Source organism: Glycine soja, chromosome 16, assembly GCF_004193775.1.
Source record: "Glycine soja cultivar W05 chromosome 16, ASM419377v2, whole genome shotgun sequence".
Lineage (NCBI taxonomy): Eukaryota > Viridiplantae > Streptophyta > Magnoliopsida > Fabales > Fabaceae > Glycine > Glycine soja.
In genome coordinates this window covers 34,245,343-34,268,380 of record NC_041017.1, presented here as the reverse complement: position 1 = coordinate 34,268,380, position 23,038 = coordinate 34,245,343, and the positions used below count along the sequence as shown (strand labels likewise).

At 29.0% G+C, this 23,038-nt stretch overlaps 1 protein-coding gene and 1 long non-coding RNA gene across 4 annotated transcripts; both read left to right on the top strand.

Annotated features, from left to right (window-relative positions):
- The first annotated feature begins 4,520 nt into the window (after positions 1-4,520).
- LOC114390922 lies at positions 4,521-7,338 on the top strand. The gene is made up of 2 exons (XR_003662033.1): positions 4,521-5,134; positions 7,132-7,338. It is a non-coding gene; the product is annotated as an uncharacterized LOC114390922 (long non-coding RNA).
- A 2,804-nt stretch (positions 7,339-10,142) lies between these two features.
- Positions 10,143-17,905, top strand: LOC114390910 (receptor-like protein EIX2). 3 transcript variants are annotated; one of them, XM_028351846.1, is made up of 3 exons: positions 10,143-10,329; positions 12,858-13,049; positions 16,519-16,623. In XM_028351846.1, exons 1-3 carry the CDS (start codon positions 10,264-10,266, stop codon positions 16,618-16,620), a joined length of 360 nt encoding a protein of 119 aa, XP_028207647.1. In that variant the 5' UTR covers positions 10,143-10,263; the 3' UTR covers positions 16,621-16,623. The 3 variants fall into 3 exon arrangements, with proteins under 3 accessions (XP_028207647.1, XP_028207646.1, XP_028207645.1); XM_028351845.1 differs by lacking the exons at positions 10,143-10,329; positions 12,858-13,049 and adding an exon at positions 17,642-17,905 and having other exon boundaries at positions 14,543-16,623; XM_028351844.1 differs by lacking the exons at positions 10,143-10,329; positions 12,858-13,049 and adding an exon at positions 17,624-17,905 and having other exon boundaries at positions 14,543-16,623.
- The last annotated feature ends 5,133 nt before the right edge of the window (positions 17,906-23,038 follow it).

The following is a 23,038-nucleotide window of genomic DNA, read 5'->3' as shown; positions in this document are numbered from 1 at the left end:
AAATCGGTGAAATTAATTTTCCGATAATCAAGTATGCACCCAGAGAACAACTAGAAATGCATTACCGAAATTTCATCAAATTAAACAAAATAATTTTAACCTTAACACATGAATCTACCATAAAAATATCAGTCTCCCCAAACTGTCCAAACGGACAATTCAAGATTAAATACAATGATTAATGCAAACTATCCGCAAGAATCATTGCATCCAATCTCAAACGGGAATCTAAGGTTCACTCATCATGAACACAATTTATATAGCATATATCAATTGTCATTAATGGCAGTGAACACGTAATAAAAATATTCATTGGTAACAAACATTTGTACCTGTGATGATGAGCAGCACGATCCAAAATGAAAGCAAGAATCAAATAAATAACTGAATGAACACCTACATCAATCATCATTCCGAAAAATAGATATCAATATGAATGCTACACTCAAACTTTGAAGAAGAATAAAGGATAATATGGCGGAAATGATACAGTGTTGTTTGCACCCAAACTCTTACTTACGTGGCTAACATAATATTTCGATTAGTGTCCAAGAACTATAAAATCCCACACATCTTTGGCTGAGATTGATGGTTGACCATTCTTTTGAAGAAATTAAGAAGAAGAAAAAAATTCTTATTTTATTTCATAAGAAAATATTTATTTCGTGATAAATAAAATAACATATTCAATAAATTACTTAATCTCATGTTAACAAGCAAGAAATTTTTTTATTTAAATTGTTATAACAATAAATTAAAGAAGTTTATTTTCACTAATAATTTAAATATTAATGTAATTCTAAGTAAATTATTTTTCGTCAGAGTTAAATATAATTTTCCTACGTGTATCTTTGGAAGATAATTTTGCTTGAAATCACTCGTTAAAATGAGAAATTATGTGTCATGCTAGTTGATCGTGCTTGATAGTTAAGTCAAATAGATTTTATTAAATAAAGAAAACTAAAGATGTGACTTTTTACATTAATTAAGCAATAAAAAACTCAAGATGTGATTTTTACAGGATAGACTTCCATAAAAGATTTTGTAAATATGTACGCAAGTGCCACACTTTTTCAAAGAACTAAAGAATATATCAGCATCATATATATCAGCACCAAAAAAAAAATATTGTGTATATTTTTTTACTGCACCATATCACGTATATGTCAAATTATAATTATAATAGGATATTGACCTTTTTTTTTCTATCTACAAATGACATTATTTACTCTACTTTCACTGAACAACCAAAACCGAAGCAAATAAATAAATAAAATAAAATAAAATAAATGTATGTATACGCAGTGTTTCGGTGGCAACGTTTCGTTAGAAGATTGATCGTGTGCGCGTACATGAGAAAGAACTCGAACAAAAAATAAGTAGAATAAAAACCTGAACGGTTTGAAGTAGCGGTTGGTTGAGTCCTCTACCGTTTGGAAACCCTTGGTCTGCATTAATCGGCGAGGAATATCAATAAATAAATAGATATAAAGAAATTAAACACAGGAAAATTTGGACAGGTTATAACTCGGAAAATTACGAAAGTAAATTAACAATTCATAATAATAATTCAGAATTTCGAGGAGCGAACCTGCAGATCTGACGGCACGGAGTGGAGGTCCTTAAAGTGGCTGGAGCTGCAGCAAGAGCGATCGGAGCAAAAATCGCCGGAAACAACCGTGCCGGTAGAACTGACGGAAGCTTCCGGCGAGACGGTAGTGTCGGGAAACTGCGTATCGGAAGAGCGTAACTGGAAGGAAGCGGTGGTTTTTCTTTTCTTGGAAATGGAATGTTGGCTTGAAGAAGGTTGTTCTATGGCGGCAATTGTGAGAGAGCAGCGAATACACACCTGAGTTCTTGCAGTAATTGTGGGAGTAATTGTGGGACCAATTTGAGGGTTTAGGGTTTTACAGGAGAAATGACGTATAGGCCCAATTTAAGAATTTGGTTTGACAAAAATTGGACACCATGATTTTTATAATTGGTTTCGGGTCTTATTTAACGTAGACCCAACTGAACCTAATATAGGATAACCTTTTTTAAATTTTAAAAACTTTTTAAAAATTAGTAAAATGTTTACAAGAATTTTTAATGTAATATATATTTCTTCAAAATCAATTCTTGATAATCTGAAACAAACATAAGTAAGAATTAGAAAGAACGTGAAAAAATTATTTTATTATTTGATAAATCATGATATTAAATTATAACTTTGATTTTAAAGACTTTCAGCTAGATAATTAAAATTAATATTTTTTTATTAATTGATAAAATCGTGATATTAAATTATAATTTTGATTTTTAAAGACTTTCAAGTTTCAACTATATAAATTTAAATTAATAAATCTAATTTCAATTTTATGATTAATTTCAAATATCAAATAAGCATTTTTAACATTTCAAATCCCAATAGTATATTCCCCAAGTTTAATAAAATTCATATCAACCCGTTAGTTAGGTGCACTTCACGCAGCTAGCAATAAATCAATAAATTAAATAATAAAAAAACAAAAATCATGAACTCGGAGTTTATATAGATGCGTGGATGTACCTTGGAGTGTTGGTACTATCTAATACACTTTTTCTAAAACTATTATGATTTAGAAAATTTACTATGCATTTGCTGTGTACATAATTTTATATGGTATATGAATTTTAAATTATTTTAGAAATCATATCAATATTAATTTATGGTTAAATAATAAAATTAAATTATTTTACATTATTAAAATAGCATCATTAAATTTTATTATTTGTATTCTTAATACAATACAAGATTTTCTTTATGTCATTCAAATTTTTTGAGAAATGTGATTAAATAATTTGTTTTATTCTTTAAAAATTACTCTGAAAATTATTAAGATTCATTATCTTGTGTTTTTACTTTATTATTTTTTAACTCATTAATTGATTGACGTGTATATATATATATATATGATAGTCACTTTCTTCCATCCTCACACGAGAGAGAAAATGAATTTATCTTATGATTCATTTTGTCCTAAAATTGTTAATGTTTATTAGGATATACCTTTACTAAACTATAGTTTTTAAAAACTAGAAGAACAAAAAATACGTTTTAATCAAATAAATAATGTATGCATACATTTTATGACTTTTTTGACAGTAAGTTATAGTATCGTAAATTTCTGTAATAATTATATTAAAAATTATATCAAAATATTTTTCAATTAATTGATATTATAAAAAAAATTGTAACAATTTTTGTTTGCTACTAAGTATATAAATCAATTAATAAGATTGTTTTAATTTAACTAGTGATTTTAAATTTAAGTTTTAATACAATATTAAATATTAATAAGGATGACTTTTTTATAATAAGAACTCGGTGATAATCATTTCATAAATGATAATCATACTAAATTTGAGTGTGTCGTGGTTACCAGACCAAATATGTTATTCATGTTTTCAAACTTAGTTCGTGAATTAAAATTTAAAGTTTTATTAAGTAAATCTAAAAAAAAAATATTTAATTGAGTATTAAAATAACTTTTGACAAAAAATATTCATCACTATTTAAATATAATTTTTTTTCTTTGTTTCTTCTTTCCTAAATAATTTTTTTATAAAATTTATTAACAAAAAATTCACATAATTAACAAATGAAGTTAAAAATAATAAAAAAATGACAAATATAATAAAAATAAATTACATGTGGATTATAATTAACTCTATATTTAAAGACTTAAAACATAATTTCCATGTCTCATGAAAATAATTTTATTTTTGTTCTGAAAAATTTGTTTAAAAATAATAAAAATATCATTTTTTTTCAAATATAATAATTAAATAATAATATATTAATAATAAATTTTAATTTTTTTACTATATAATTATTTTTACTAACATTCTATAAAAATTCTATAAAAGTTAAACTCTATTATTAAAAACAATTTTTTTTTCAAATTAACTAATATCAAATAATTTATATAAATATGTGTTATATTTAAATGATAATCATGAAATAATAAAATTAAAATTACGAAATTCATTTTAAAAATTTAGTTTAATTTTTAAATGTTTACCTTTTGAATTTATTATTGTTTATTAATTATTATATTTTTTTAATTAAAATATAATTAATAACGCAATATATGATTTTTTTTAAAATATATAAATAATTTAAAAAATTATATTAACATCAGTTATTTGAAAACTGATGTCGTTAAGCACTTACAACATCAGTTTTCAAATAACAGATGTTAAAACTGAATTTAGTATGATTTTAACATCGGTTATTTGAAAACTGATGTTGTAAGTGTTTAACGACATCAGTTTTTAAATAACTGATGTTAATTTAACATCGGTTATTTGAAAACTGATGTGGTTAAACACTTACAACATCGTTTTTCAAATAACCGATGTTAAAATCATACTAAATTCAGTTTTAACATCTGTTATTTGAAAACCGATGTTGTAAGTGCTTAACGACATCGGTTTTCAAATAACCGATGTTAATAGGACGATGTTAAAACTCATTTTTTTAGTAGTGTGCTTTTGTACATTAGTCTCATGATTTCATTTAAGGAATTAAGTTATATGAGATTAAAAGGATTCATTGCCAAGGAATTGAATGTCAATTACCGCAGCAAAAACTGATCTTAAACTTGGGCAAAGTTGTTTGGACTAGGTGGAAATTGGGTTGTTACTTCAACAATCCGTAAAATCAAAACTTAACTGTGACAGGTGTGAGCACTATGTCCCTTCTTTGAGCAGAGTTGGCAAATAGTGTTGGAGTAGGAAGAGATAAGATGCTTGCCAAATAGTGCATGACGATCCACACGTCCTTTAGAGAAGATGTGTGTGGTAGAACTTGTGCTTTTCTGGGAATCATGATATCCCTGTGACATTTGGGATATAGTGAGACATTTGGGCATGCTTTGAGTTCAACATCTCTGATGAAGGACTTCTTTCTTTGTTAAAGGTATCATTGAGGATGAATGGTCACAAATCCAAAAATAAATGTCGCATTCCACAATCTAAAGGAAGTAAGTGAGCTGTTGTTTCTTCCTCGAACCTCCTTCACCATACAAATCATTCCAGTGCTTCAACTCATCCATTACAGATCCTTCTGATGCAAAACTTGCAGCCTCTTGCATTTAATCAGATATCCGTAAGTTCATAAATTTACAAAGTTTACCGCAAACCCAACATCTTTTCTAAAGAGGCAAAAATTCTCAAATAAATAATCACTTAAGTTATCTTTTTTATGTTTCATGCATCTTATGTTGAGTTTCTGACTTACTTGACGGTGTTTTAATAACATGTGAGTACATTTTGTTAATGTTGTGCTAGGTCTCCAACTTTCTTTACTTCGTAACGTTTATCACAACCAAAATCTTTTTTAAAAAGGGAGTCAAAATGTTCAAATAAATGAACATTCAATTCTTTTTTTTTCCTGAATGAATATTACACATTACTCGAATTGTTTCATGCCTTAAGCGATTCTCTCTATTATTTTTTTTATAATTCAATATCATTTCAAGGTTCAACACTTTAACGACTCTTATTCACACAATTAAATACAAATCATTCAAAAAAAGATAAAACCAACCAACACACAAGTTATTTTTTACCCAAAGAACTACATAAGTCTGATTTTCTCATTACACGTGAGGATATGTATGAATAAGGGAAAACCCCTTGTTGACCTAAAACACTAGGGGAAAAAAACATGAAATTTCCTCTTTACTAAAAATAAAAATTTGTTTTCTTTTTTAAAATTAAATAAAATATAGCAAACATAATTCATGTTCTCAAGGCAAGATAAATAATTAAGAAGTCGCTTTTATTTTTATTAGACTAAATTAAAGGTTGTCATCTTCATGACGGATAAGTGAGGTGTTAATACCTTCCACGTAAATAATTTTTGAATCCTTTTTTTCTCAAATTGTAAATCATTTCATTTTTTTTTTGTTTTTCTGACGTTTTCCTTAAATAAACATTGATGACGACTTCTCAATTTTCTTTTGAAAAACTCACTTGACCGCCACATTGGGACAATGACAATATTATTTACAAAAGAAATTATAATAATAATAATAATATGTTGTGGAAAACATAAATCATATTTCTTGTTTTCATTGTTACTTACAAAAATGTTACTTTTGAGTCCTATTCTCAAAATTTTAAATAAGAGAGAAAAATGTAAAAAAGTATACCAAAAAAGTTATAATTTTTTTATTAAAAAAAGATAAGATGTTACTTCCATGTTTGGTTTGGTTTAAAATAAAAATTATGAAACTTAAAAACTGATTATCAAGAAATAACAATAGGTTTGGGGAGTAGGCTCATGCATTGATCAGTAATAAAGAAAAAGCCAACACCTATCAAATTCTAATTCAGAATGTAAACAAAACTAAACCTGGATTGGATTAGAATAAAAAATACCCAAACTAAAGTAAAATCGTCGTTCAAGTATATAGTATACACATCTAGAGAAACAACACCAAAGTTTCAAGATACAACCATTAAGTTAGTTCCGGTTCAAGTTGTCATTTCAGCGAACACTATAATTTTCAAAAGCAAAAACAATTCTCCCTAATTACCATCACCAAGTTTGGTTGGCGACAAACCTTATAAGTTTGAATGGTTTAAGACTTAGGATTTTCTTCGGTGTAAGATATGAAGATCAATAAATATTGTCTGAATTATGAATTATATACTATCACAGATTTAATAATAAAGTAGTGTTATCATTCTTATAATTAAAAGAAAAAAATATGTTATCTTTTATTTTTTATATAAAAGACCGTACGTTGGTAGTATATTATACAGAACTTACATAAGCACCACTTTTGTTGACACAGAATTCCTTCAAAAGAAATTATCAATCAAAATCAATGAAGTAATAGTCTGTATATTACGTTAGCAAAATATAGACAAAGGTCAATGTGGGTATCTTGCGAATTTTCTAAGTCTTTTTGTTTTGTTCCCAAGTACAAAGTCTATTTATGGGTCATGTCACTTCACAAAATTTTCCACATTTGTTGTTTAGCGCAATGACTGGAATCTTAAATTCTAAGTCTTTATGGTTTTGTTTGGTTCCTACATAGTCATATAAATGGTCATGTCACTATAAAAAAAATTTCACATCTATTATTTTTGTAGGTAGTGCGATGACTGGAGTATTTTCTACGTCTTTCTTTGTTTTGTTCCAATGGAGTCGTGTAAGGACCATATTACTTATAAAAAAATTTCATACTTAATTGTTTTTTATGTAATGTGATGTTGATTGGAGTGCTTCTTAAGTCTTTCTTTGTTTTGTTTCCGGAAAGTCATACTAGGGCATGCCACTTAATAAAAATTAATTTCCAATTCTCTGTTTGCAAAGTCAATAAATTTATTCTAGATGAAGATATATAATCACAGAACATTTAGGAAAGCTACACAAATGGATGAGAAGATTTAGAAGTTGTTGCGGAAGATGCTGTAAAGGAAAATACTTGAGGAAGCTCTGTTATGAATTAAAATTAAAAATGAGACCAAATAAATTCAGACACGACATAGGCTTCTCTTGGTATTTTTTAATTTGTTAAGTATAAGGAATACTTTGTAATTAACATATTCTGAATCCAACATATAGCAAAAATTGATGAAATAGAAAATTCCTCCCTGTGACGTAATAGAACTGCAAATGATGTAACTATGATAAGTCTTATGGCACAAAATATTAATATGAACACGTACTCAATTTGTAATTCCTTAGAGATTAAGGTGTATATATATTTCCAAAAAAAATGTCAAGGGAGGTTAAAAAGAAAAAGAAAGGGGTGTATATATATTAAGTTTTAATCTCAATGATATATTATTTTTAATCTTAAACCAATATTTTATATTTTTTGTTTCAATTTTAGTCTTCAAACCGATCTTTCTCTTAAGATTCTGATATGACTCATCTCCACTCAAACAAATAAAACACACAATAGACTTTATTTTGAATCTTTCTCCCCACACAGACAGGCAAAAAAAATAAGGCTCACACCATTCACATTTTTACATGTATAATAGAATATAGTGGCTTTTTCCAATTTTTGAATGTCATTACTATTTTTAAGTACGATATTCTATTAGCTATATTTGTCAATCATATATTATTTTCATGAAAAATTGATGATATATTTTTTCAAGTCCTATTAATTAATAAATTTATTCTATATTTGATATTTGATATATTGATGTATAGTAATAATAAAATTATAGCCAATTAAGAATTTTAAAAATTGTAGAAAGTATTGATTTTTGGTGTGAATGGAATTGTTTTAATATATTGAATATTTTAGTTTTTTTTCTCAATATTCTCTTCTTCCTTTTTATGAATATATATATATATATATATATATATATATATATATATATATATATATATATATATATATATATATTGTCTTCTTCCTTAAGAACATGAACATGCTCACTTTAATAAAAAAAAATATTTATGGGTCTATTGATATCTAGGGCAAATAGACTAATTAACTTTAGATTTGAATGTCCTCTTCAAGTATGATATACTTTTTTAAACCTAATTTTTTCTTGTTCAATAAGAACATGGTCACTTTTTCCAACTAAACCCAATTTGAATGCCAATTCAAGCATGATATGATTTTAATGTCAATTATATATAATTTGAAGTCCTGCACTTGTTTAGGATGATTTGGATGAAAATAAATTGGGAAGAAGTGAAGGAAAATGAAATGGAAACTTTTGGTTTAGATGGGATGGAAATTAAAATGAAGTAAAACAAATTTATTGGAGTCCAAAAAAAAAATCCTCAAAAACAGTGGTGAAATGGAGGATTATGTTTGAAGTAATATTAATTTTATGGGAGGATTCCTAAATAATATAAAATTCACTCATTTTTTCATTTTTATTTATCCAAAAAAAAAAGATAAATTTTCCACTTCGTTTCTCTCTTATTTCTATCTTTTTTTTCCTCTTTCATTTTTTTCTATTTCCTCTCTAATCCAAATAAAGTGCAAAAGTAACGGATGAGTTAATCTTTTTAAAAGTTTTTTTTCTTTCAAAGTGCTATTTTTTGCTTTCATAAATTGCAAATTTTGTGTTTATTAATTTTCTAATTATTTTAAATATGAAATTGCATTACAATATACGATCAACTTTGTGTGACTTGTTGACTGGAGACTTTTCCAAGTCTCCCCTTGATATATATCGTTTAGAATGTTACATTATTTTTAAGTCTTTTTTATTTATTTATTTGGTTATATATTAAATTGAAAAATAAAAAGAAAAGTGGAAACCTAACTAGGAACTCTGCTGTTGTTGTGTGGGAACCTAAGTACATTTTAGCATCTTTAAACTGAAAACAGTTTAGTCAAAATGCGTAACAAAATATAGGTCAAGTAATTAGTGGACAAAATCTTGCTCATAGTGTTTGTCACCATAGATTTAGGTTGTGTTTAGGTCAATTACTTAAAATATTGTTAATTGATAGTTGAAACTTTAGATGAAATTAAAAAATTTGAATTATTCTGAAAATAGTTGTGGTAGAAGCAAACATGACCACAGAAGTCCTAACTATTATTTAGACGTGTTTTAGTACCACCAATACGAGGTCTGATTGGAAATTAGCTGTGTCGAACCCATCTCATAGCGTGCATGGGTATATGCTCCAAATCTCTTTAACAAATTAAATACCAAGCTTTTTTTTATCCAATTTCTTCTTTTTTATCTTTTGTTTAATCAAAGATAATAACAAAAGATATATAATAATTCGTAAATCTTATTCAACCAGCTAAACTAAATCCCCTAGCTATCCAAATCCCTTTAACTTTTAAATAACAAAATAAAAGTTATACACACTTTTATATTTCAACATTTTTACCATTATTCATAGTTTTAGTTACTTGTTTATATTTTAGAAACGTCATAATACTTACGTCTTTTGCTTTTATATTTATAACATAAATATATAGAATATAACATGTATAATATAAATAGTATAAAAAGAGCTGATAATTTAAAAAAACGGGAAAGAAATAATTATAAAATAAACATAACTAATCAGACTATTTGCATCAAAAGAAATTATTTGAATATATTTTACATACTTGGAAGAATTTATGAGTGGCCCAACCGTTGAGAAATATGACTTCCATTAACCATCCCGATGTTATATATATGCATGCCTATTGGCAGTGCTAAAGTCATCAGTATCATTCTAATTCTCATATTCAGTGGATTCATTTCATCAATCACTTTGCCTTTCTGATCATAATCACCAAAATGCCAACCATGAATCCAGTTCGTTTCAAATACATGCAAGCCATAATAATATTTATGATGTTGCAGGTTCGTTCATGTTTTCTCATTTGAATGTATTTGTGAAAATCGCAATTCAAATCTCATTTGATTTCAATGAATTTCAATTTCCTTAAATTTTTATTCACAGTTTTGTCATTTTTTTCTTCTTAAAATAGATCATTCTCCTATGTTTTGTTCATTGTTTTTTGGGTTCATAATGTTTCGGATTGAATTAGAGGTTGAAGCACCGTTTGTTTTGCCCCCTTATTTTTTGTTTTCAAGGTTGAACCATGGTATATGTAGATGTTGAACCATCAAATATGATACTGGCAGCAAGGCATAAATAGTGATGACAAAGATAATGACAACAATAATAAAGACAAGGACAATAATAATATTACATTCTATGTTTATAATTAAGTTTTAATTTTAATGATATATTATTTTTAATTTTAATTCAATAATTTCAATGATATATTATTTTTAATCTTAATTCAATAATTTATAATTAAGTTTTAATTTCGAACCCATCTCATAGCGTGCATGGGTTTTGGTGTGAATTTAATTGGAATTGAATTGTTTTAATTTATTGAATATTTTAGTTCTTTTTTCTCAATATTCTCTTCTTCGTTTTTTTCAAGCATTTATGTATATATATATATATATATATATATATATATATATATATATATATTAAGAACATGGTCACTTTAATAATAAAAAAATCATTTATGGGTCTATTGGTATCTAGGACAAATAGATTAATTAACTTTAAATTTGAATGTCCTCTTCAAGCATGGTATATGTTTTTAAACCCAAAATTGATTCCTCAAAAACAGTGGTAAAATGGGAGGATTTTGTGAGAAGCAATATTGATTTTATGGGAGGATTCTTAAAAAAAACACTCATTTTTTTACTATTTCTATTTAAACAATATAAATTCTCTACCTTGTTTCTCTTTTATTTCTATCTTTTTTTCTCTTTCATTTTTCTCTATTTCATCTCTAATCCAAACAAAGTGCAAAAGTTACGGATGAGTAATCTTTTTAGTTTTTTTTTAAAAACTTTTTTTTTGCAACTTCTTGACTGGAGACTTTTCCAAGTCTTCCCTTGATATATATCGTTTAGAATGCTACATTATTTTTATTTAATTGGTTAAATATTAAATTGAAAAATAAAAGAAAGATGGGAACATAAGCAGCAATTGTGTCATTGTTGTGTAGTGATCGTCACTTTTACTCATAAGAATATATATATATATATATATATATATATATACTAAAGTGCATTTTAGCATCTTTAAACTGAAAATCTTTCAGTCAAAATGCATAACAAAATATGGGTCAAGTAATTAGTGCACAAAATCTTGCTCATAATTTTTGCTACCATAGATTCAGGTTGTGTTTCGGACGATTACTTAAAATATTGTTAATTGATAGTTAAAATTGTAGATGAAATTATAAAGTTTGAAAGTTGAAAAGTTAAAAACTGAAAGCTGAAAATATATAAGCCAATGGATTCAATTATATTTGAAGTATTTTATAATATTATCTAATAAATAAATTTTCTCCTAACTTCTCTTTTAAATATATACCAATTTTATTGGTTAATGTTTGTTAAAAAATAATATGAACTAATAAAATTGTTACATATTTAAAAGAGAAGTTAGGAACAAAATTTATTTTAAAATTAAAATAAAAATTCAATGGCATTTGGATGAAAGTTTTCGTTCAAAAATTTCCCTTAAAATAATTATTTTTCTAAAGTAGTTGTGGTAGAAGCAAACAGAACCACAAAAGTCATAGTTATTATTTAGAAGTGTTGTATGCCGAACCCATCTCATAGCGGCCATGTTTATATGCTTCAAATCTTTTCAGCAAATTAAATACCAAGCTAAGATTTTTCTTTTATCCAATTCTCCCCTTCTTCTCCTTTATTTTTTTTATCTATTGAAATCAAAGATAATATCAAAAAATTTATATTAATTTCCAACTAATTAAATTAACCCCCTAGACTATTCAAATTATTTTAACTTTTAAATAACAAAATAAAAGTTATACACACATTTATATTCAAACATTTTTACCAATATTCATAGTTTTGGTTACTTGTGTAAATTTTAAAAACGTCATAATAATTACTTCTTTTGCTTTTATATTTATAACATAAATGCATAGAATATAACATGTTTAATATAAATAATAAAAAAGGAGCTGATAGAATATTAAAAAAGCGGGAAAGAAATAATTATAAAATCAACATAACTAATCAAACTATTTGGGTCAAAAGAAATTATTTGAATATATTTTTCATACTTGCGTAAAATTTATATTAGTAAATTTAGAGGAAATACAAAATTATTTTAACTAATTTCCATAAATTTTATTGAAGAGTTTTTTTTTACATATTTTATCCGTGCATTACAAATTTTTTAAAATTAAATATCCTAAAAGGATTTTTTTATTAAAAGTATGAATATCTAAAACTTTTTTTTACTGTTATTTATTAAAAGTAAAAAATAAACTCCAGTTGGTTTGAAATTCATGGAAGGCATAATAATATTAATGATGTTGCAGGTTGTTGTTTCTGCTCAAGACCATATTATGTGCATTCAGACTGAGAGGGAAGCACTCCTCCAATTCAAGGCTGCACTTCTGGATCCCTATGGCATGCTCTCTTCTTGGACCACTTCTGATTGCTGCCAATGGCAAGGGATTCGCTGCTCCAACCTCACCGCCCATGTTCTAATGCTCGACCTTCATGGAGATGTTAATGAAGAACGTTATATGAGAGGAGAGATCCACAAGTCGTTGATGGAGTTGCAACAATTAAACTATTTAAACCTCAGTTGGAATTCTTTTCAAGGCAGAGGAATCCCAGAGTTTCTTGGTTCTCTCACCAACTTGAGATACCTTGATCTGTCATATTCTGATTTTGGCGGAAAAATTCCAACTCAGTTTGGCTCTCTTTCTCATCTGAAATACTTAAATCTTGGTCGGAATTCTCTGGAGGGTTCAATCCCACGTCAACTTGGAAATCTCTCCCAGTTGCAGCATCTTGATCTCAGCGGCAATCAATTTGAAGGAAATATACCCTCTCAAATTGGAAATCTCTCCCAGTTGCTGCATCTTGATCTCAGCTACAATTCTTTTGAAGGAAGTATACCGTCCCAACTTGGGAACCTTTCAAATTTGCAGAAGCTTTATCTTGGAGGATCATATTATGAGAGTGGTGCTCTCAAAATTGACGATGGAGATCATTGGGTGTCTAATCTCATTTCTTTAACCCATCTTTCCTTGGTCTTCATATCTAATCTCAACACTTCTCATAGCTTCCTCCAAATGATTGCCAAGCTACCAACACTTAGAGAACTGAGTTTAAGTGAATGTAGCCTTTCCGATCAGTTTATCCTTTCATTGAGGCCCTCCAAATTCAATTTTTCTAGTTCCCTTTCCATCCTTGATCTTTCCTGGAACAGCTTCACGTCATCAATGATACTCCAGTGGCTGTCCAACGTCACTTCCAACCTTGTTGAGCTTGACCTTAGTGATAACCATTTGACTGAAGACCTTCCATCAATCCTTCATAATTTGTCTAGTGCTTGTGTTAGACACTCATTACAAGATTTGGATTTTAAATATAATCAAATCACTGGCTCTATACCCGACCTTTCAGTATTCTCATCTCTAAGATCATTGTTTCTTGATGGAAATAAATTAAGTGGAAAGATACCTGAAGGCATCCGCTTACCATTTCATTTGAAATCTCTGTCAATCCGATCAAACTCTTTAGAAGGTGGAATTCCCAAATCATTTGGGAACTCATGTGCTTTGAGCTCACTGGATATGTCTGGTAACAATTTGAATAAAGAGCTTTCGGTGATAATTCATCAATTGTCTGGGTGTGCCAGATTCTCGCTGCAAGAATTGAACATAGGAGGAAATCAAATCAATGGTACGCTTTCTGACCTTTCAACATTCTCTGCCTTGAAAACATTGGATCTTTCACGAAATCAATTAAATGGAAAAATTCCAGAGAGTACCAAATTGCCATCTCTGTTAGAGTCTTTGTCAATTGGATCAAACTCTTTAGAAGGTGGAATTCCCAAATCATTTGGGAACTCATGTGCTTTGAGATCACTGGATATGTCTGGTAACAATTTGAATAAAGATCTTTCGGTGATAATTCATCAATTGTCTGGGTGTGCCAGATTCTCGCTGCAAGAATTGAACATAGGAGGAAATCAAATCAATGGTACGACTTTCTGAGCTTTCAATATTCTCTGCCTTGAAAACATTGGATCTTTCAGAAAATCAATTAAATGGAAAAATTCCAGAGAGTACCAAATTGCCATCTCTGTTAGAGTCTTTGTCAATTGGATCAAACTCTTTAGAAGGTGGAATTCCCAAATCATTTGGGGATGCATGTGCTTTGCGCTCATTGGACATGTCTAATAATAGCTTGAGTGAAGAGTTTCCAATGATAATCCATCACTTGTCTGGATGTGCTAGATATTCATTGCAACAATTATCTCTAAGCATGAATCAAATCAACGGCACACTACCCGACCTCTCAATATTCTCATCTTTAAGAGAATTAAATCTTGATGGAAACAAGCTATATGGATAGATTCCTAAAGATTATAAATTTCCACCTCAACTGGAGAGACTAGATATGCGATCAAATTTCTTAAAGGGTCTGCTCACTGACTATCATTTCGCTAATATGTCAAAATTAGACATATTGGAGTTATCTGACAACTCTTTAGTGACCTTGGCATTTAGCCAAAATTGGGTCCCACCATTTCAGTTGAGCCACATAGGATTGCGATCTTGCAAGCTAGGTCCAGTATTTCCCAAATGGTTGGAGACACAAAATCAATTTCTGAATATTGACATTTCAAATGCTGGAATAGCAGATATGGTTCCAAAGAGGTTTTGGGCTAATTTAGCATTCCAAGAATTTATTTCAATGAATATTTCATACAATAATCTCCATGGTATAATTCCAAATTTTCCAATAAGGAATATTCAAGATTCCCTAATTCTTGGATCAAATCAATTTGACGGCCATATTCCACTATTTCTGCGAGGTTCCCTGTTTCTTGATTTATCCAAAAATCAATTCTCAGATTCTCTTTCATTTTTATGTGCTAATGGTACAGTTGAAACTTTGTACAAATTAGACCTTTCAAATAATCATTTCTCTGGAAAAATTCCTGACTGTTGGAGCCATTTCAAGTCATTAACTTATTTGGATTTAAGTCACAATAATTTTTCAGGAAGGATACCCACATCCATGGGATCTCTTCTTCATCTTCAAGCATTGCTATTGAGAAACAACAACTTAATCGATGAGATACCTTTCTCCTTGAGGAGTTGCACAAATCTAGTAATGCTAGATATTGCAGAAAACAGATTATCAGGGCTTATCCCTGCTTGGATTGGGAGCAAATTACAAGAGTTGCAATTTTTAAGTTTGGGAAGAAATAATTTCCATGGAAGTTTACCATTGCAAATTTGCTACCTAAGTGACATTCAACTCTTGGATGTCTCACTAAACAGCATGTCTGGGCAAATTCCTAAATGCATAAAAAATTTTACTTCAATGACTCAAAAGACATCTTCACAAGGTCATTCATATTATGTCAACACCAATGGCTTGGTTGGTAATCTAACATATGATTTGAATGCATTCTTGATGTGGAAAGGTTCAGAACAAATGTTCAAAAATAATGGGTTACTACTTCTAAAAAGCATTGATCTCTCAAGCAATCACTTTTCTGGAGAAATTCCACTGGAAATAGAGAATTTATTTGGATTGGTTTCATTGAATTTATCAAGAAACCATTTGACCGGAAAAATTCCTTCAAATATTGGAAAGTTAACCTCGCTTGACTTTCTTGATTTGTCAAGAAACCATCTAGTTGGTTCAATTCCATGGAGTCTTACTCAAATTGATCGACTCGGCGTGTTAGATTTGTCACATAACAATCTATCTGGAGAAATTCCAACTGGTACACAATTACAGGGTTTCAATGCCTCATGTTATGAAGATAATCTTGATCTTTGTGGACCGCCACTAGAGAAATTGTGTATTGATGGGAAGCCTGCACAGGAACCAATTGTTAAACTTCCTGAAGATGAAAAATTGCTCTTCACCCGTGAATTTTACATGAGCATGGCAATTGGATTTGTTATAAGCTTCTGGGGCGTCTTTGGCTCAATCTTAATAAAGCGTTCTTGGAGACATGCTTATTTCAAGTTCATAAGCAATTTATCAGACGCTATTTATGTCATGGTAGCAGTGAAAGTTTTCAAGTGGCGTCACAGAGGATAGCTGGTAACAATATTTTAGTCTTCGTATATATACTTCATTTTCCTTTATATGATAAATAGCAGTCACAAACCATTGTTTACAACTAGATGGCGTTTTTCTCTTTTGTTTTAACCTTTAGATCCTCAATTAATAAAAAAAACAATTATTCATCAACACGAACCTTAGTTTACTATTACACCGTAGGTAAACAAGTTGTAGTCCGGTTTTCTTCTTAAAAGAAGACTAGCTAGAACATATATGATATATCTTTGAATGAACTAGTTTTAACTAAAGATGAACAAGCAGTTGTAATGAGAAAGAAAAGTTGGACGTGCATGCATGTTTGTTTTGTATTTCTGAAATCTAGATTAGATTGTTTATAAAATACTAATTTGTAATTTAATATTTAATAATGATACGATGCTTGAAAATATATATTAAATGAGTTGTATATATATATTCGAGTAATCTAAATCTTGATATTTTAAATATTCTTATCTCAAAATGTTTTTTAACATGACTACAAATCATCTTTTGGGATTTTTTTAATCCCGTAATATAAATGTTTTTCTAAAAAGCATATAATAAGTTCAAATAGTTCAATGTATTGGATTTTTACATGGGATTTATTAAAAGTAATATATTTAATTTTATTTATTTTCATGTCATTTCGGGGTATTAGTTAAATAAATTAAAGGAATGATGATTGTTATGTAGGTTATAAAACTTCTTTACACTAACATTTCATATTAAACAAATTAAAATACTTTAACCTATTTTCTAATCGCTAAATAATAACTCAATATAAATTATATATATATTTTTCTTGATATATCTTTTTCCTCGTAAGTTATTAAGTGTAAAATAGAAAATATGTTTGAGGTAGTTTTTCTATCTCATTTTCTACTTCTTTATATAGCTTTTAGCCATGGTGCTTTTTTTGGCATTTCAATGTTTTCTTTATTCTTTTGTTACTTCTAGTTGAGGACAAATTTTGAAGGATCGATATTTTAATTTTTGGCAGAAAAATTCTGAATTCTAGGTGCCAGCTTGTGGAGGTGGAAAATGCAAAGAGATACTTTTGGAGTTGAGAAGGCATCTCTCGCAGTTGGATTTGGAGACCGAGAGAGAATTAAGGAAGGCTTCTAGAGCTTGAGGGAGCCAATTGTGATTGTGATCTAGTTTATTTTCCTTTTTAATTTCTAAGCATTTTGTTTGTACTTTAGCCCTTAAATCTGAACTGGTTGTTTTGTATGAAGTTGATGAATCTTCACAATAATGAGAATTGAGATGATTGAAGTGCTCATCACGCTTGAGATACATCTCATAGTTCTGCAATTTAACAAATATCTCATCAAAAGAGGGCAAGGTGTTTTGCCAATTTAATTATTAAGCAGTACAGTTGCACAATCAATTTACAAATTTCTGATTATATAATACAGCATACCTAAAATGTTTGGTGTAAAATATTCCTACTTCCTACAAAGCCATTGCATCTTCCAAAACCATGCATGACATAATATAAATCCCCTAATACAGGTGCTCATTTGTTTGTAGACAACCGGAAAACCGAGAACCCATTCCCAAACATAGTGCATGACAATCCACACGTCCTTTAGAGAATAGATATGTGTGGTAGAACTTGTGCTTTTCTGGGAATCATGATATCTCTATGACATTTGGGCATGCTTTGAGTTCAACATCTCTGATGAAGGAATCCTTCCTTTGTTAAAGGTATATATCATTGAGGATGAATGGTCACAAATCCAAAAATAAAAGTAGCATTCCACAATTTAAAGGAAGTAAGTGAGCAGTTGTTTCTTCCTTGAACCTCCTTCACCATACAAATCATTCCAGTGCTTCAACTCATTCATTACAGATCCTTCTGATGCAAAACTTGCAGCCACCTGCATTTAATCAGATATCTGTAAGTTCATGTACATGGGAAAAGATATTCTATTGGAAATAGACACTTTCCTTCTTCCACTTGTGTGAAATTGTTAGTATGAAATCCTTGGTTACAACTTGCATGTACATGTTGCCATTTTAAGTGGAAATAAAAATGGATCAGATGACTCTAGTGCCATATATCCATCACCGTATTCAATTGAACCAGCATTTTTGAATTCCTGGATTTTAACAAATATCCACTTTTAAATACTTCATGCAGTATTGTACAAATGCCCAAATCAAGTACTCCATAGCCATTTGAGTGAAATTTTAAATTCACCCTACCTGAGTCTTAGCCTCTCTCATGTCTTCCATGTTTAAAGGCCTCAGGGTAATTTCTTGTTCTTCCTTATCTTTATTGTTTGAAGCATCTTCAGAACTTTGGCCTTCTGCTTCTCTTTTCTTCTTTTCCTAATATATCGTGCAATAGATATTTAGTTAAGCTCATACCAAAGTTAATTTGCATGGACATAGATGTTAAACTTAAAATAGTAGAAGTTGTTTAACAACTACCATGTCTGATACGGATGTCACCAGGGGGTATGAATGACACAGGGGGGTCTGCAGGAAGTAAGCACCAAAGGTCCAAGAGGAAGGAACGTACAGCATGGTTGGTATCATGCATCATGCATACATGCACCGTACGTAGGAAAATCGCAAACCATATGATAGCATCGTGTCTTCTAGAAGATGCGTGGGTAGTGGAATAAAGACATATTTGCTGTTAGGATATTTCTGATTGCGTATATGTTTTCCATTTTTGCTTGTCGGACTTGTCCCCTCTATAGCAGCTATATATATGTAAAGAAATGGTGCTTCGAAGATATCAGAAAAATATAGCAGAAAAGTTCCTGCAAGCAAGAAATTTGCAGGGATAACCTCTGGTCTTATTCGCTTCTCAAACTCGTTGTCAGGAACTTCCTGCAAGCAAGAAATTAGTATATAGTAACACAAAAAAGGGGGAAAGTAAAAGGAAATAAGTTTAGAATTTAAGTCATACAGCTTCAGCTGCATGGCTAGTAAAATGTTGAGAAAACCAGCGAATTTCCATTTATAAACCAGTGAATTTGCTATTCATTTATTGTTTCTTATCTCTGTTACTACATGGGTAGAATTTGATAGGTAAGATTAAGGAGCATTTTACAGTTTAGCCTAAGTGCTGAGAAAATTTATCTTACCGCTTAATGGTGTGTTTGACAAGCTGTTCACATCCAAGATCAGTAACTAGAAAACCTGGTCTCGAAATTAATGGTGTGTTTACATAGTCATTGGACAAGTATTTACCTATTGGCTGATATAACTAGCTTTCCATTTCCAGTTCGTTTGAAATTAATGGTGTGTGTTTAATAAATTGTTTAATATTATTTTCGATTTCAAATAATATATATATATATATATATATATATATATATATATTAAAAGAGATATTATTTTTGTGATACAATGGCTAAGTTGCTTTCATAAATTATAAAAGAAATATGAGATTTATTACCAATGAATAACTAAATGTGTAAATGTAGCATGCTAATTAAGTAGGGTCACGATTTCTTGCTTGGTTGAGTGATCGGGTGATCTAGTGTTTATATTCAATATTTTATTTTAATAAAACTATGTTCTATGTAATCTTTTAAAAATTTGGATGAAAAGTTTTCATGATAATAAAATAAAATAGAGATATAATTAGAGAAAATAAGTTGTGTATTAATAATGTTAAATTATTTTATATTGTCATTCAATTATTTACTAATGTGAATATGATAAGTTTGTGAAGTTTTACAAAAATTATATTAAAATTAGTTAATAGTATTAAACTATATTGCCATTGTATAATCATTAAATTAATAATTATTGATGTTCAATACTTAATCCAAAAATATTGGTGATCTCCATTATTACTATAAATGGTTTTCTTATAAACTATTGTGATTTTAATCTATCATTAACTTTATGTTATTATTCTTATTGCTTCAATCTCTAGAAATTTCTTTTTATAGGTATAAGAATTTTATTTATTTTCCTTTACACATTTTGGAAACTAACATTCTATTTTTCTTTTCTTTCCTTCTTTCTTTTTTCTTATTTTAATTTTCAGTCCCTACACCAGCCCTCTTGGATGACTCCAATGTATAAGCTTGTTAATGCTTCGAAAAGACAATAAGTTAGAAAGTATGATTGTTTTACATTTCTTCGGTGTCAATTGAGATACTTATATCATGTTTCGATAATTTTAAGAAGACTCTAGTTTTATTAGCATTATGCTTGTAATGAAATATAAATTACAATGTATTATATCAATAATTTACCTGCATCTTTCTCTTAATCAAAATTTCGGTTTGACAAAAATATTATTGAGTTAAACATTTGATAAGGCCCTCATTTTCAATTTTTTAAGAATAAAAAAATTAAAAAATTTCTTGCACATATTTTGAATGAATGAATCTATCATAATCATTTTTTCATAACCAAAATAATTTGACACCATATGTTTCAATTATATGGAGATCACTCCAATTTTCAAACTATGCATGCCTTTTATTTTAAGAAAGAAACAATAATAATAATAATCTATATTATTAATTATTAATCTATACTAATAATAAACAAAATATCTTCATTTGGTATCCATATTACATTGGATAATTTTACCTTCAAATTATTTCTTATTTTGGAATGTCTTTAATTTTAAAACCAAGGAAAATGTCAAGATGGCAACCACTGCACCTAAATGGATGTTATTTTAAAGGCAAAAGTAGATTTTATGAAAATTCACACTATTATGACCACTATTCAAAAACACAACATTCAAATTCTGTAACGGGCCACAGCTACTCTGTATCACTATAGTGCGCTATTAGTAACCAAGTTAAAAACATTTTGATGCAATTCAAATATGTCCCTTTCATCAGTGTAACCATGGAACTTGGTGATTTAAAAAAAAAACAATGGAACTAAGTATTATATTTTACTCCTTTTCATCAATCAAAATATAACCCAAAGAAAATGCTGAAGTTACATAACCCGAGGATAGAATCCAGGATTTCTAAAAGCTCCTTACATGACTCCTTATCATCATTTTAAAGTGTTAAGAGCGGGGAGATGTCTGAACAAGTATAATTGTGAAAAGTTAATATTGTGACTACTCATTTGATGTTGTGATAGATGTATCCTTGACCTAATCATAGATGAAGGTGCGTCATTTAGAAACTAGGAACCTAAACTAATGTGTTAATTATATAGGATGGGGAAATTTGAATAGATCAAACAGAAATTCTGAATATTACTAATCATGGATCTGTGAACTAAGTCATTTCATGCTTAATATGTGCTTGTAAAGTGAAACAAGAAATTCTTGTTATTCCATACCATTCATGTTATTTAGAAGCCCATTTTTTCTCCCACAATAATTGCTTCGAGTCTGAAACTGCTACACGCAAACAGTTCAATACAAAGAAAATAAAAATATACTCAAATTGAGAAACCAAAGCTCTAATGTGAGTGGAAATCAAATTCTGTGGATAGGAACAAAATATACTCAAATTTTGTTGTGAGCAAGTGAGGATTTTTTGTTTTCACTTTTACTACAAAAATGTTACTGCGTCCTATTCTCAAAAATTTGAATGAGTGAAAACGATGTTCTCAAAAAAGATTCCAAAAAGGTCACAATTTATTATTCAAAAACAGAGGATCTAGTGAAAACAATGTTGTCATTGGATATTTCTGGTAACAAGTTTAGTGAAGAACTGACAGTGATATTCAATAACTTGTTTGAGTGTCCTAGATACTCATAGCAAGAACTGAATCTAGGTTGGAATAAAATCCACGGCATACTGCCTGAATTCTTAATGTTTTTTGAAGTTGGAAACATTGGTTCTATCAGGGAATCAATTAAAGGGTGGAGTTCCAAAATCACTTCAAAATGCAAGTTATTTGCTCTCACTGATGCTATCCAATATCAGTTTGAGTGGAGATCCTCCACTGATAATCAATAACTTATCTAGATATATTGGATACTCATTGGAAGAATTAGATTTGGGCATGAATCAAATGGCACTCTTCCAAACACTCTCTCAGTGTTCCCATCTTTAAGAAGATTGTACCTTTATAGGAACAAGCTAAATGGGACAATTTCTGAAGATGTTGGATTTCCAGCTCGCCTAGAACAACTAGATTTGAGTTCAAACGCTTTATCTGATAACTCATTGGCTCTGGAATTTAGCCAAAACTGGGGCCCATGTTTTCAATTGAATTAGATAGGATTGAGATCTTGAAAGTTAGGTCAGACATTTCCCAAATGACTTTAGCTATATTGACTTTAGCTATCTTGAATCAAATCAATTTGATGGTCCCATTCCACCACTTGTACGAGGTTTCATATTTCTTGATTTATTCCATAACAAAAGATGAACATCCCTGTATAAAAAAATGAACAAGAATAATTTTATTACATTTCTGAAATATAGATTAAATTGTTTATAAAATATTAATTTCT

What these genes read in the sequence shown, in the direction of transcription:
- LOC114390910 (XM_028351845.1), top strand. Translation starts at nt 14,956, where the DNA reads ATGCGATCAAATTTCTTAAAGGGTCTGCTCACTGACTATCATTTCGCT.